Raw genomic sequence first — 16,384 nt, forward strand, 5'->3', positions numbered from 1 at the left:
CTCCGGACGAAGAGCCTCGTTCTCTGGACCCGTGATGTGAGAGGTTGTTGTTAGTGCCACTACCAGGGCATCCACGGTGGGGACCTGCAAGATGTTCTCAAGATCTGGAGCACAATTATAGAACTTTTTGTCTGTGGCATTGGGATTAGAGCCCGAACCTGGATGTGGCCACTGACGCTGGATCACGTCAACGAACATTTTAGGTGCAGGGATAGTCTCTGCAGCCACCGTGGGTTCCACGAATAGGTTAGATGAAGTGCTAGGCAGGGCTGGAGGATTAGCTGGGGAGGCCGGAACACCACCTAAGCCCGTGGTTGCCAGGGCTTTGAACAGGAGTGAACAAAACAAGTGGGGTTTAAAGAGCCCCACAAATGAAGGATGGTCCGGCCCCAGACCCTCGTCCTCTTCTTCGGATACTGAGGCCTGGCTGTCCTCCTCATGTGATTTTTCTCGTTGAGAGCTGAACATAGCTGATGCTGAATTAGAAGTGTCTCTCCTCTTTTCCCCCCTACAGGATTTGGAAGAAGAAGAGGACGTAGTTCCTCGCTGAAAGGATTGAGCTAACTCCTGACGTATGGCCTGTTGGATCATTAGACTAAAGGAGTCAGGAAGCTGAAACACTGGTAGCTGGGGCAATCTGGTATCAGCTTGGAGCAAAGGAACTCCCACTCCTTGGGACACATTTGCTGGCTGAGCCGGTAGGGAACCTGGATAATTCTGAAGTTCCATCTCTGAAAGAGTGCGGAACAATGGGGTAGCTCCAGCCTGAGCCGTAGGCAAGGGGGAAGACCTGTCTGGAGACCAGGAACCAGACCCTTGCATAGGCTGGGAGAATAGATCTGGGCCTTGGGGATCAGGAAGGGCCCCAGCATTTTGCTTCCCCCTTTGTTTTGGCGAAGGGGACCAGTGAGCCCTCTTGGAGGCTTTAGTGAAGACCCTTTCTAGCACCCTATGGCGCCTCTCCTCAGCCCGTGCCCCCTTCTTGGCCTTGGCCCTGGATACTTTTCGCCCCCTGGAAGGGGAAACTTGAGGGGCTGTAGAAGGACCCTCTCCTGGGTCCTCCAGAATTAAATCCTCCTGGGAGGAAGCAGGCAAGGCTGGCTGGGTATTACAGGCGTCCGCCATTTTGAAAATCTCCCGCCAATTTATGGCCGTTTTGGCCTACTCACAGTTTCCTTTGATCCACTGGTTCCCTGAGGGGGCTGCCGCTGCTTCGTTGGTGCTGTTGTCTGTAGGCCTCCCGCGGCAACTTCCAAGCTCCCCCCCCTCTCTCTTATCTTCCTTTTTTTTTTTGATTATTTTCTGACCGCGGTCTCCAGCGGCCGCCGCCCGATTGCTAGCCCGACTGCTTAAAAAGCAGTCCCCTGAACTCCTCCGTCCGCCTGCAGCCTTTAAAAAGAAAAAGGAGAAAGGAGCCCCAGAACACAAAAAAAAACTTCTGAGGCAAGGCCGGGCGTTCTGCTCGCCTCGCGGCTTCTGGCGCGGCCGTTGAGTTTTCCTTGCCGCGAGCGGGAGCGAGACGGGGAAGAAGAGAGAGAGAGCGAAATTGGCTGCCAAACGGGAGCGCTACGGGGACAAGCCCGTGAGCTGCTCCGAGGCCCTTCAACTGTTCCGGCAGCTCTTCGCGCTTTGGGGGCAAGCCCGTGAGCGCTGATTGCAATGTTGGCTAGCTGGCGAAATCGCCTGGGCGGCCCTCAGCGGGCTCGGGAGCCAGTCCTGCTCACCGCTCCAAACCAGTAAAAAAATAATAAAAAATAGAAAAATAAAAATATTCAAAAGTATTGCTAGAGGAAAAAATAAAAATAAAAATTTTGAACTAACCACAAACCTAGAACCTCCAAACCAGAAAATCCAGTCTGAGGTAACAAATAACGCTCTGGTCCTTAGCAAACCGAGTCGAAAAAGCTGGAGGGAAATAGGAGGAGGCGGGGACCACAAACAACAATTTAAAAGACTCGGTCCAATCAGCAACGAGAAGTTACCCAGTCCTGACGGCCGTTTTCCCCGACTGAGAGAATGGTGAGTTTTCTGAACAAGAAGGGTTTTTGGACTAAAATTAGGGAGGCTCAAATTCCCCATAGAAACTCACAAGGAAACAATCAGCTAGTCATTCTTTTTCAGGTCCACCAGAGTTCTATCAGGGACTGAAAGAAGTCAATTTAAGATATCTAAAGCTCCTAGAAAAAAAAAAAGATGGGATGGATGGATGGTTAGATGGAAGGGAGATCGGTTGACCTGCTTGTTTTGGAAAACATGCACTTAAGCCTATGTGCAGATTTATCTTTGCATTCTTCCGATCTTCAAAGGTAGCAAGTGCCTCAGATTTCCAATATGTTGGTACTGTAAAAAAGACAAGTGCTTTCACTTTGTGCAAGGAATTAAGGGAGAGGAAGAATCTTTCCCTAGTGAAAAATAATCTTAAATTTAATATGTATCTAGCAATTAACAATGAATAAAAAATTCCTTTGACTCTAAAAATAAACTTGGAATTTCCTCTGAAATGTCAGTACTGACGTTAGTGTTACTTTCCAAATGGATAGGCCATTCTTAAATTTTTTTATTATTATTAAAAATTCAATTCAGAAGAGGGACTTGCTGACCCTCTTCTGTTCTCCGTGGAATTACTATAATGTACAGACCACATTATTACAGGGACTCACTGAAGAGAGCACTGGGATAATTTATTCTGTCTTTCAATTCTTTGTGAATCATTTCATTGTAACGTTGTGAGGAAGAGGAAATGAATTATAAAGTAGAGATGAGGGCTTGAATGAATAGGTGACATGACCTGTCAAGGGAAACTACCTACAATTTCTTCAAAATCATATGATTCCAAATATAATCATACTTCAAAAGGAAGAATAACATACTTCATTTGAATGCTACAAAATATTAGCAGGCCCATAAATAGAAAAACGGAACATAGTTCTGTAGTGTCCAGTGTATTGGGTAGATTAAGAATTCATGCTGAAAAATTCTCTTCATCCCACAGAACCTATTTAAAGGTATATAAACTATTTAATATTCAGGCAAAATAAAAAATAAAAAAATTAGAAGACACCACTGTACCCAAAGTACAGGTGCTTTCCAGGAGATGAATTCTTGAGTACTTTATACTTGTGATGGGAAAAGTTTTTTCATTGGTAAAGCTAAGTTTTCAATAATTAATAAGGTTTGGTATTGACTTATGTAAGCATCTGTACCTTTAAAAGGGCATAGCGTTGGACAGCAAGATTCTAACAACACATTGGAATATGCAAGGTCATCTCCACTAAAGGGCTGGGATTTGACCATTTTTAAAAAGTAACATGGACTTGACCAAAGTATATAGGTTATTTAGCTCCATGTGCTCTTCATTACCTTTGTGTGATCCACATTGTTCATGTATGCATGAAATGTTTCACTGAATAGTTCTTTCTTTCTTTTATTTTATTTTTTATTTATTTGTCAAAAATGTTTTAGGTAATATGTATAAACATGGATTGGTATGGATTTGTATCTATAAAATTGATACAAATAGAGGAAACATTAAGACAGGGATGGTAGGGATGCTGGTGCTTTTATGCATGCCCCTTACAGACCTCTTAGGAATGGGGTCAGGTCAACAGTAGACAGTCTTAGGTTAAAATTTGGGGGTTTGGAAATGAAATGATAGAGTCAGGTAGTGCATTCCAGGCATTGACCACTCTGTTGTTGAAGTCGTATTTTCTGCAATCAAGTTTGGAGCGATTCACTCCAAACTGCTTTGTATCTATTGTGTCCTCGTGTATTGTTGTTGTTGAAGCTGAAGTCATACTGAAGGCGGCGTAGTTCTAAGTTTTCTAAGCCCAGAATTTCAAGTCTGGTGGCATAAGGTATTTTGTTGCGAGCAGAGGAATGTAGGACTCTTCTTGTGAAATATTTCTGGACACGTTCAATTGTATTAATGTCTGATATGTAGTGTGGGTTCCAGACAGATGAGCTGTATTTAAGAATTGGTCTAGCAAATGTTTTGTATGCTCTGGTTAGTAGTGTGATATTACTGGAGAAGCTATGCAAGATTAGGTTTACAACTCTTAATGCCTTTTTGGCAATGTTGTTACAATGGGCTTTGGCACTTAGATCATTAGATATGAGTACTCCAAGGTCCTTGACAGTGAGGGTCATCTACAAGGTCATGTCCACTCAGCTTATATTTTGTGTTCTGTTTTTTTTTGCCAATGTGTAAGACAGAGCATTTGTTGGTTGATATTTGGAGTTGTCAATTGTTTGACCAATTGTCAAGGTCTTTTTGGAGGATAGCTGTATTGTTGGTAGTGTTAAATAGTTTAACATCATCGGCGAAGAGAACACAGTTGCTTATAATATGGTCACAGAGATCATTAATGTATAATATGAAGAGTGTTGGTCCAAGAACGCTGCCTTGGGGAATGCCGCTATTGACAGGAACAGGATTTGACAGCGCACTGCCTATTTTGACCACTTGTCTGTTTGACAGGAACGCTGTTATCCAACTGTGGAGGGGTCCGGAGATGCCGTAGAATTTTAGTTTTAGGTGAAGTTTGTCATGTACCATAGAGTCAAAAGCTTTACAGAAGTCTATATAAATTGCATCTATTGCTTTGCTCTCATCAAGAGTTGTAGTCCATATGTTCTTGTAGTATAGAAGTTGTAAGATTACAGGATAATTTTTTTCTGAAACCAAATTGTTTATCAGAGAGTAGGTTTTTGTTTCTAGGTGGAGGGTAATGGAATGGTTAATGATTGATTCCATAACTTTGCAGGTGATGCAGCATAAAGAGATTGGTCTGTAATTAATTAATTAATTGTAAAGAATGCAATGGTGAAGCATTTTTTGTTTTTATTATATGTCAAAAGGGAAGGAAAGAAGCATAACAAAAAAAGATTAATGTTAGGCCTTCAAACAGAAGCCAAGATAATGGTTTTTGTCATCATTTAAAAATCTAACATAATTCCCTGTACATTAACCATCACTCCATCTCTACCAAACCCCTCCCAATTCCCCTCCCCCTTACCCCCCACCCCCCACCCCGACTTCCCAGAACAAAATGCAGGGTATCAAAACTAACAATCATAATCTAAAATAATTCCTAAATTATAATCTCTAGTCACACCACACTTAGTCACACTCTCAATTCCCCTCTCCTTCAAAAATATATCTAATACAAAATATTTCCTAAATTTACTCATATGCTATTCGATATTTTTTTATCTGATACTTATTTTGAATATAATCAATCCACATTTTCCATTCTAAAATATATTTTTCTAGTGTATAGTCTTTCAAGTAAGCGGAGATTTTTGCCATCTCTGCCAGATTTGATACTTTGAGTGTCCATTCTTCAATTGTAGGTAATTCTTCTTTCTTCCAATACTAAGCAATCAAAAGTCTTGCGGCTGTTATTAAGTTCAAAATCAATTTAGTCTCTATAGCTGTACAGTCCATAATAATTCCTAGTAGAAAGAACTGCGGAGTAAACTTAATCTTCTTTTTCAAAATATTCTGCATGATCCACCATACTTTAATCCAAAATGCTTAAATGTATAAATATAATTAATGCAGGGTCGGGTCTGCCCAGTTACCATTTTAGAACGGTGGGGAGGGAGAAAAGAGAGAGTAGGAGGTAGGAAAGAGGAGAAGAGGAAGGAAGAGGGGTAGAAGAGGGAGAAGGAAGGTGTAGGGTGGAGGGAGGAGAGGATGTAGATAAGAGAAGGAGAGGAAGGTCTGGAAAGTAGAAGAAGGTAGAAGAGGGAAGAGTGTTAAAAAGGGGGGTGGTGACTGGGCAAGCCCGACTAATTGTATATAACTGTACATTGGATGAATTATTTGATATGATTGTAAAAATAAAACTTTTTATAAAAAAAAAAATCTAACATAATTAAGTCAATAAGTAGTACGGAGTATGAAAAAAAAAACCACTTGGAACCAAGTTAAAATTTTACAACTAGCCAAGAAGTAAAAACTTCAAATAACCTGAATACTTGGTGGAACAGAATAACAGAAATACTAGATGACAAAAAATCAAGAATGAAGAGACTTTGGCTATTTTCATTTATTTCTGTTGAGATGCTCTGAGGTCCCCTTTCAATATTCTTGTCCTGGTAACTACATACTAAATTCCCAGCTAGGGAATCTGTAATCTTCAGATTCTCCGTCTTATGATTAGCTTCTACTTTTAAACCTTCCTTGAGGTGAGACTGAATCCAGCAAGCTAAGAAGCACTATTTTCTTCTGGCTTTGCTGTGTGTTGGCATGATACAGTTGGCATCGTATCAGGATGCCTACGCATAGCGTGCAGACAAGACAAAGAAGAATGATGCCTTCTGTCTTCATCTTACAACTTGATCCTTCTTCTGGCAAATCCCACTCTTTTTTTTAAAGTTCTAAGCAATGGAATTGGGTAGAAATGCCGTTCTTTGAAAAGAAGGGAGACCTGTTCTATCCATCTGCATACCTATCTCAGTCATAATGGCTATGCAATGCTAATGAGCATAGCAAGAATCTTTTATAAATAATTGCTATTAATTTAATATTAATATAATTATGCTTAAATATACACATGATAAGAATTATGCACAAAACCGTATGTGTTTTTGGTTAGGGAGATTTCATCATGAGCGTCCTAGTTTTCAGAGATACACATTACTCTGAAGAGGTTAGGTATAGGCATAATAATAAAAATTATCTCCATTTTTCTTATTCAACTATTTTATAGCCTTGGATGAGGGTGGGATGTGGGGTGGTGGGATAGAGACTAAGAAATCACCTTAGAAAACCTCAGATTAAACAGAAACACCACCAACTATTTATGTTTTCCTATTAATAAACACTATTGTCCCACTCCTTTCTTGGAATAGAATTGCAAAATCCAACCAAGTTATCAAGGGACAACAAAATACATAAAAAAGAGAGAAGGAGAGGCCCTTTGTCATAATGAGGCCTTGTGGGAAGTAATTCATCTGCACTTGCTTGTCTTCAGGAGTTCTTTAAGTCTTACAACAGCTATATAGTTCACTCCCCTGGAGAAAGATGGTTTTCTTAGAGAAATCACTGCCAACAAATATTTCTATCCTCTCTCCTAACCCCCATTTTATAAATCTGTGTCACGTATGCCTGGCTTTCTTTTAATCCACCAGGAGCAGCTGGTTGAATCCAGCATGTTGATATAAAGAAACAATGGTGATATTGTCACTGTTATAGGAAAGACTCTGATATATTGATTTAAACAATACAATCTACAATGATCTTGGGTTTTTCTTTTAACATCCATTTTAAAATAACTTTTCCTTAAAAATATTTCTAAAATCAGTAAATTCTAATGCATCTTTTTTATAACTTCCTCTTAACATTCAAACATTCAAATTCACTTTCAATAATATTTTACAAGCTTTAGGAAGATAGCAAAAGGCTATATATTGGGAAGAAAAAGTGCAAAAGATAAAGATGGGATATATAAAGATGTTTTAAGTAAATCAATAAATAAAGAAGAGGAGTTATTCCTGACATACTCTGACTGCTAAAATGAGAATTGTATGAAGAAGGGTCTAAATCAGTGGTAGTCAATCTGGTCCCTACCGCCCACTAGTGGGTGTTGCAGCTCTCATGGTGGGCGGTAGGGGTTTTGTTCGATACTGAAGCACTTTCCTTTTTTTTAATTTAATTGACTTTTAAAAAAATTTTCATAGCATTATTTAAAAACATTTTCATTAGGTTTTCATAAAATTCCCCGTGACAATTTAAATTTCTGAAAATATACTATTTATATCGCCCGTGCATAAGTTTAGTTCACGTTACATAAGTGAAACTAAATGGCGCTACAGTGCGACCGCAAACAAAAGAGCCTCGCCCCAGAATAGCTCACGCATCTCCCCCCACACCACCCAGCTGTAACAGACAAGCAGAGCAGGTAGCCGGCGCCCCCCACAACCCAATCACAATGTGCGAGAGGCATGCACAGATGACGATACACGATGCATTGCTGTGGAACCGGTGGGTGGTTAGAAAATTTTACTACTAACAGAGATACAAAAGTGGACGGTAGATATAAAAAGGCTGACTACCCCGGGTCTAAATAAAAACTGTCTCAATTAAACTATTGTAAAAAAAGGATTGTTTCATATTCGTCTAGTCAAAAAAAAAGGAAATAAAATTAAATACCATAACATGCCATATTACAGTTTTATGCATATTTAATATGAAAATAAGCCCAGCATGTATGATTTATTGCTAAACACAGAGAAAAATAGATGGAAACCAAAGTATCTTCTCAAGATTACTTCCACAATGGAAGTAATCAAAATCGTCAGTGAAGGGAGAAACTTTTATCTTCAAAATAAACAAAATCAAGACTAAGTGACTTTGACGGAGGTGCACACAGAAGAGACCTTATCATTCCTTATATAATTCCACCCACAAATTGCCTTGTATCCTTGTGCTACAAAGGGAATAGAGAGTTTTTAGCTGCTATGAGTTGAAAACAGGATTAAAAGAGCAAACTTTTGCACAACACAATCCTATTACACATGCTTAATAGAAGTAAGCCCCAATGAGTCCAATGGCTCGTTCTTAAAGGTAAATCCAAAAATGATGGCAGCATTAGCAATATAGCAGCATGAAACAACTTGTGCCTTTTCCAAGGGAAATCTTGGAAAATTAGCTTTTAATTGAGAATGGAAATAGCAGCCAGGAAACAGAAGTCTTCTACAAAAGAGGACTACAACACAAAGTACGCACAAACTACCACACTCTGAATTCTAAAAGAATTCCAAATTCTTTCTCTGTTGGAGTTGTGATTCTTTTGGTGCATCTGATCCTCCTTTTTTTAAAAAAAATTTGGACAAGGGGCCTACCCATTTCTGAAAGAAAGCATCGTGTAACCCCTGCTTATGAAACTTTGCTCAATCTAACTCTTTTGGACAAATTTAGTCCAGACAAGTTTCTAACCTCCCTGTTTTGGAGAACACAGTAGTAAAAAGAGGTAGCCCTGCAACTTCAGAAGACCCTAGAAAAAACAGATTATCTGGGCTGGTGACAGTTGGGTTTCAGCTGGGCTCTGCATGGAAATGGCACTGGCTGCACATGTAAATAAGCTTTGGAAAGATTGACACTGGGGGAACACAATCTTCCCAGTCCTCTTTGACTTCTCAGCAACTTTTAATACTACCCAGCTATCCTATCCTTCTGGACTGGCTCTGATGTATAGGAATGGAGAGGGGGGCACCATTCTTTGGTGGATTTCCTGTTTCCTAAAGGGTCATTTTCTGGTTGGCAGTTGGAGTGGAGGAGAGATCTGTGAGGTGCCCCTATTCCCACCATTCTTTAAAAGCTACACAAAAGTGCATGGAGGACTCACTTGTTGAGATGCAATCAAGTATCATCTGTATCAGGGGTGGGTTCTAAATTTTTTATTACTAGTTCTGTGGGCTTGGCTTATTTTATGGGTGTGGCTTGGTGGTCATGTGACACTGGGCATGGTTTGGTGGTCATGTGACTGGTGAGAGTAGCTTGGCAGTCATATGACTGGCTGGGCGTGACCAAAAACAATAAATAATAAAAATAATAAAGTATACAAAACAGTAAGAGGTACCAACTTTCACACTTTACGCCCACACAACACAACTGACTCACACACAATGTAAAAGCAGCTGCACTTCACCCAAAATGGTCCCTGCAACAAGCAGAAACCTCACACAGCCACAAAAAGCTGAAAAATCAACTTTCACACTTTACACACACGCAACACAATACAACACAACTGACACACATGATGTAAAAGCAGCTGCACCTCACCCAAAATGGCCCCTGGAACAAGCAGGAACCTCACACAGCCACATAAAGCTCAAAAATCAACTTTCACACTTTACATACACACAACACAACACAACTGACTCTCTCTCACACACACACACACACACACAAAATGCCACATACAGCTTTGTGAGTTTTTGTATGTTTGTGTAGTTAGAGTGAAACACTGTAGAAACACCCCAAATCTCAGAAAGCTGCCCAAATATTTTATTTTATTATTTTATTTTATTTATATTTTTTAGATCAGGGGTCTCCAACCTTAGTAACTTTAAGGTTTGTGGACTTCAACTCCCAAAGTTCCTCAGCCAGGAAAGCTGGCTGAGGAACTCTGGGAGTTTAAGTCCACAAGCCTTAAAGTTGCTAAGGTTGGAGACCCTTGTTTTAGATAAAAGCAGCTAAATTTAAAACTTCCTTAACTTTAAATTGCTGTTTAAAAAAACCCAATTCCTTAAAAAAAAACCTAATTAACTATTTTTAATAGTTTACTTACCCAATTGAGGCAGGCAGATTGAGATGCTCAGTGAGGAGATGGATTGCAGGCAGGTAGATTCAGTTGCTAGCTGATGCAACTGATTACAGTAGCTGAAGTAAAGCATGACTTTGAAAGCCCAAAAGGAGCAGTAATTAGGTAAGTGGGGGAGGGGGAATTGGGTGGGCATGGGCGGGGGCTGTTGTAAGAGGTTGTTAAAAATGATTTTAAAAGCCTGTGATGATGAGGAAACTCAGCTGGGATCGCCAGAGGAAAAAAAGATTTTAAAAGGCTCCTCTGACGATCCCAGCTGAAGTTGCCTCATCACAGCCCAGAACCTCTTAAAAGGATTGTTTTAACAACCTCTTCGGCTGAAGAGCTTGTAGAAAACATGTTTTTTAAAGGTTCTGGTGATCAGGCAACTCAGCTGGGATCGCCAGAGGAGCCTTTTAAAACCTTTTTTTTAACAACCTCTTCAGCCAAGGGAACCATTCAAGAGCGTGGCCAGCTGGGCATCGTTACCGGTTCTGCGAACTTGACCAGATTTTTGCCAATGGTTCTCAAGAACTGGTCTGAACCGGTAGCAACCCACCACTGATCTGTATGGTTTAGCTCTTAACAGTGTTATATTCCCCAGTCAGGGTTGGTCTACTACTAAGGGATTTCCTGGAGCAGATCACATTACAGCTATGGCCTGCTACCCCAACTACCAAACTGAAGTTAGGAAGCTCTAACTGCAATAACTCCTGTCCAATTCATCTCCCGTTTGGATTACTGTAACATTTCCACGTGGACTGCTTTTGAAAAGCATTCAGAAGGTACAGCAGGTACAACCAAATTAATGTTAGAGAGGCTCCTTCCCTCTATTCATGATTCACACCCTCCATTCTTACTTTGTTTATAAGAAGTAATGGAAGCACTGACCTATTTCACGCTTCTTATTATCAATGGAGACGAAGCATATGCAGGGATTATTGGAGATGTATTGTACCGCCCAAGGGGCATCAAACTGTGTGCCAGCTTCATAGAAAAGGCCCAGAGCATAGCGAGAGGAATAGCTCACAGATTCCAGCTGCTGCCTCCAACGTTTGTTAATTACTGTGAAGGAAACAAAAATGAGGCAATTATTTTTCTCTTGGAGCATTAAACCTGCAAATAATACTATAGTTAATCTACTTAATCCCTTTTCTATAATAACACTTCTGTGTTTCAAGAAAAGGCCATTCACATTGTTTAACGAACTCTCCCTTCCACCAATTTAGCTTTTGTTATGGCCGCACAAATATGTGTCAGAGAATTTCCTAGTCAGGAAACAAAGGCAGAAGGTTATAGGTGGCCATCATTAAAAAAAAAAAGGATGATTAAGGAACCTCACAAAATAGCTAAGTCTGTGCTGGCAGGGGCTTCTGTGAGTTGTAATTTCTAAACATCTGTCAAATGCCAAGTTGTGAAAGCCTGCACTAAATGCTCACTAAATTAGTGAGAGATCAAGTTTTCCACTCAGGAATCATTCCCCTATTTCATCCCAAAAGCTTTCAACTTTCTCAACCACATTACCATTTGCAAGTCTATCTGCATGTGCAGAGGTTACGGGAAAGACTATTTTCTTAACATTTGCAAGAGGTTTCTGGAGCAGAGAGATAATGTTACCAGGTCTCTATTCTTGTGGCAACAAAATGCATAAATGATCAAAATAAAACTGCACCAGCATTTTAAGGTTGAAAAGCACTACCATGATTGAACTTGGCCAGCATGGTATAGAAAAGATGGACTCACACTGGGGAGACCAAGTATCACATCCTCCCTCAGCCATAATTGTGAGATGAAAAGGTGAGATAGGGCCATGTAAGAATGTGCGACCAGGCTGAAGTTGCCATAAACTGAAAATGGAGCAATCACATATGCAGAGATGACAAAAGCAAAATCTTGTTAAACAACCTCATCTGGTAGATAAGATGGAACCAAGCAGTTAAGGATCAAAGCAGAAATGACATCAGAAGACAGGAGGCCAGGTGCCGAGCGTATGGAATCCAGTCATCCCCCAATCTCTATGACAGCTACTAGACTTGTGGATCATCAAAGCAAGGACTCAGAAAAATTGCAGTTGCAAAGCCCACTTACACTATTAGTTGTTCTGGGTCTAGACTTGGTGGCTTCTGTCCCACTAGCTGATGTCTGGAGTTGAGAAGGACGTGGGTAAGTAGGGAATATGAAAGAGAACAAAAGTACATGGTAACTAATGTTTTGTTGTGGCTTTGAATTCATTGGATCTCTGTATGTTCCATCAGAACCTGACATGCCTCAGTGTTTGGTTGAAAGTGGTTTGTGTGCATTCTTAATTATTTCCTGGTTGTGGACCAGGATTGTGGAACAGCTTGCCTTCAGAAGTTGTAAGTGCTTTATCCCTGGAGGTTTTTAAAGAAAGATTGGACAGTCACCTGTCTGAAATGGTATAGGGTGTCCTGGTTGAGAAGACCTCCAAGTCCCTATTACGATTAATTGATAGTTGCACCTATCTGGAAACCCCGGATTAAAGGAGGACCATGAGATCCATGTACCTGAGCAGGCTGTGTATGCACAAGGTCATACACTTGTAACAGAAGGTCACTGAATAACTTTGAGACAGTCATTCTCCGTCAGTCCAACCTACTTCACAGGATTATGATTTGGAAGAAATATGGAAAGAAAGACCACAATATATACTGTCTGGAGCTGAGCTCCTGAAGGTGATCTGGCAAACAATGGAAGATACTGTGCCTTCTGTAGTGTGGGAGACTGTGAAAAAGGTTGAAGACTTCCAAAACAGCCAGTCTACTTTGAAAGTCAGTTTCTTTCCTTCCTTTTTTTTTGCTCTCCAATCAAAAGTGAATGTCATATTTTCCTTGAGTCCAGATCCTTTTTTTAATTTCAAGAGAAAAATTACTGAGAATCTGTATGATCACTGAGAACTTCTTCCCTTGGGAAATAGGTTTAACTTTGCAAATGAGAAAGCAAAAAGTAAAATACCTTTAGGGCACAAAACCAGCCAATGAATTAATATTTTTCTCGCAGAAAAGTATTTGGTTTATTCAATTGGGGAATAACCCCCTTCTCTTTTAAAATGGGTGTCTCAGACTTTTAACATTGCAAGAACGATGTAATGACAGTCTAATTACTCACAATGTAAAATACTTGACAACACAAAGGACCCAATATTGTCCCAGATAAGGCAAAAGAAACAAAAATCTATAATCAATTAGCTGAAGAATGAATATTCTTCACATTATACAAGTAACTTGCATAAAAAACTAAAACCAAGAAACTTATTATGGAGAAACCTATAGCAAAACAGGGGAAAAAATGTTCAGAATGAAAAATCCCTAAGAAAAAGGAACTTTTTTCTAAAAAAGAAAAAAAAGAGAAAAAAATTCCTTCATGAGGAACTCGATGTGAAACCATAACTAAATTCAATATTCAGTTACCCCACCTCAAGTCAGAAAAAAATCCATTGCTAAATGCTACTTATTGAAAAAAAGCAGTAAAAGGAATTTTTCTAACTATATCATTACTGAAAGAACTGTTACTTCTTTCCTCTCTCTCTGAATAAATTTCAGATTTTATTTTCAAATATTTGGAAGCACCTTCAAGATCACAGGGATTTTCTCACACCAACCTCTACAAGCAAAAAGAAAACAACAAAACCCCAGGGGAAAAAAGGTCTTATCTCTTGCTGTCCAATGAACTTGATTAAACTTTTATTGTTAACTGAAAATCATTAATTTCTTGTCAACATAATCCAAACACATTATAGGAGAGAGCTCAATGTATGTTTTTCTCCTGAGGAACTCAACCACCACCGAGTTAGGTCACAACTGGATTGAAAATTTGCAGCAATTCTGTTGGCTGATTTGATTTTTAATGGCTAGTTAGATCACAATATGATTTGTCCATGAAGACCATCGCAACTGATGAGAAACGTTTAATACTCTGAGCTTCTTCCAACATAAAAGGCTTTGAATTTGGGCGAGTTTATTTTGCCACATAATTAACGTGAACTTAAATTCCATTTTCATGAGGTTGTCATTTTCTTTAATTGTTGAATTTCCTTTTGCAAGGTATCTTTCAGTTAAGTGCCTCAGCTTTAACTATACACTTTAAAATTTTTCTCTATATAGACTACATTATTGTAAAGATTTCAAAATTGTGAAGTTAGTTGGGGGCACTTTTTAAAGACATTGCAGGAGTCAAAATAGCTTTCTATAGATCACCTGTGTTAAAATCAGCCAAAATTTCAGCCAGATTGTCTTTAATCGGTGCAGGTTTCCCAAACTTACCCAGCTCTTTTTAAAAATCCCAATAAAAGATTTGTTATGCTTTGTCCATTGTGTAGCTTCTTCAGCAGGTGAGATAGGGGCGGAAGAGGACCTTTCTTTCTTGCATTTATGAAACACATTCTCTCCTCTAGATTCTGAATTTAGTAGAAGACGCAGAGAAAGTTTCCACTTCCAATTACTTTTAACGACCAGACTGATAAAATACTTTTCAGCAGCCTACAGAGGAAAATCAAAAAGCTACAATTAACATATCTCTCTCTTGACTAAGCATCTCCTTAGTCTCTCTGAAGGCCTGGATGGCTTCATTCTAGGTGAGACATGCATCTTACATGCTCCAGTGCAGGTAGCTGTGAATGTATCAAGAGCCAGTTGCTTCTTTTCTTTATTACAGTCCATTCCATATCCATTCCAGATGCCACAAGTTGGTAAACCTTTTTGCTCCCAATGGTGCAAAGTAAGTTTATCTATGGGATCTTTGAAGCTTCCCGAAATTCTTCTTACGTAGAATTCTTCCAGGCAAAAAACCCAAAACAAAAGGAACATTGGTTTACCTGAAGGTTCCTTCTATGTACGCTGCGTGAGAGTCCAAAGCAATGGGTTGTTAACTTCATCTGATTGGCCTGAGACTGAGTTGAATTTGTTTAAACACACCTCCTCTTCCTGTTTAGCTCCAGTTTATTAACGAAGAAGCGGTATTGGAGAAGACGAACTCAATGTGAAAACTGGAAAAAACGGAACAATAACCTCCAGATCCCTGTATACAGACAAAAACAATAAGTGAAAATAGGGAGGGGTTGGACTCTCACGCAGCGTACATAGAAGGAACCTTCAGGTAAGCCAATGTTCCTTCTCCTGTACGCTGCTAAGAGAGTCCAAAGCAATGGGATATACCCAAGCTAAATATCCCTAGGGCGGGAAAGGAAAGATTAGGAAGGCTCAGCAACAGGAAGAACTCGCTGCAGGACCCTCCGTCCGAATGAGGCCTCGGCTGAGGCAAATTGGTTCATCTTGTAGTTTTTAATAAATGGCGAAGGAGAGGCCCACGTGGCTGCTCTGCAAATGTCCAAGATAGAGGCCTGGGTGGCCCAGGCAGCTGTGGTGGCCGCGCTGCGGGTGGAGTGTGCAGTGATGCGGCCTGGAAGATGGTGTTTCTGCTGGTCGTAGGCCATGGAAATACAGGTTTTTATCCACCTGCCTATGGTGGATGGGGAGACTTTGGTGCCCAGAGCCCTTGGTTGAAAGGAAACAAATAGGGATTCTGTTTTCCTGAAAGGAGCTGTTCTGTTGAGGTAAATACACAGGGCCCTTCTTACGTCCAGCGTGTGACATCGACGCTCCGATGGATGCTTGGGATGAGGACAAAAATCCGGTAAGATGACTTCTTGAGATCTATGAAAGCTTGTGTTTATTTTAGGAAGAAAGGTAGGGTCTAATCGGAGAATGACTCGGTTAGAGTGAAAAATCAATAAGTCCTTCCTGACCGAAAGGGCAGCGATCTCGGAGATCCTGCGGGCTGAGGTTATGGCTATGAGAAAAGCGACTTTGAAGGTTAAGAGCTTGAGACTGGAGGAGCTCAAGGGTTCAAAAGGGGAAGACGTAAGCTTCTGAAGGACAAGGGTTAGGTCCCAGGTAGGGTATCTGTGTACCGGAGGCGGTCGCAGATTGTAAGCTCCCCTCAGAAAACGTCGGATACGGGGGTGTTGAGAAAGTGTGGAGGTCCCGTCACAGAATAAAACAGTGGCAAGAGCTGCAACCTGCCGGCGGATGGTGTTGGTGGCTAAACCCTTGTCCAAT

The 16,384-nt window shown here is 40.3% G+C and overlaps 1 protein-coding gene across 3 annotated transcripts in view; it reads right to left on the reverse strand.

Annotated features, from left to right (window-relative positions):
* RNLS (renalase, FAD dependent amine oxidase) overlaps positions 1 to 16,384 on the reverse strand; it is a 156,647-nt gene that overhangs the window by 23,731 nt on the left and 116,532 nt on the right. For 2 of the 3 annotated variants that reach the window (XM_058188264.1, XM_058188265.1), the window contains exon 5: positions 11,202 to 11,375. The exons of the other annotated variant lie outside the window; for it this stretch is intronic. In XM_058188264.1, coding sequence (XP_058044247.1) covers positions 11,202 to 11,375 — 174 coding nt within the window. The remainder of the gene's footprint in view (positions 1 to 11,201; positions 11,376 to 16,384) is intronic. 3 annotated transcript variants of the gene reach the window in all.

The sequence above is a fragment of the Ahaetulla prasina genome, chromosome 6 (genome assembly GCF_028640845.1).
Source record: "Ahaetulla prasina isolate Xishuangbanna chromosome 6, ASM2864084v1, whole genome shotgun sequence".
Taxonomy (NCBI): Eukaryota; Metazoa; Chordata; class Lepidosauria; order Squamata; family Colubridae; genus Ahaetulla; species Ahaetulla prasina.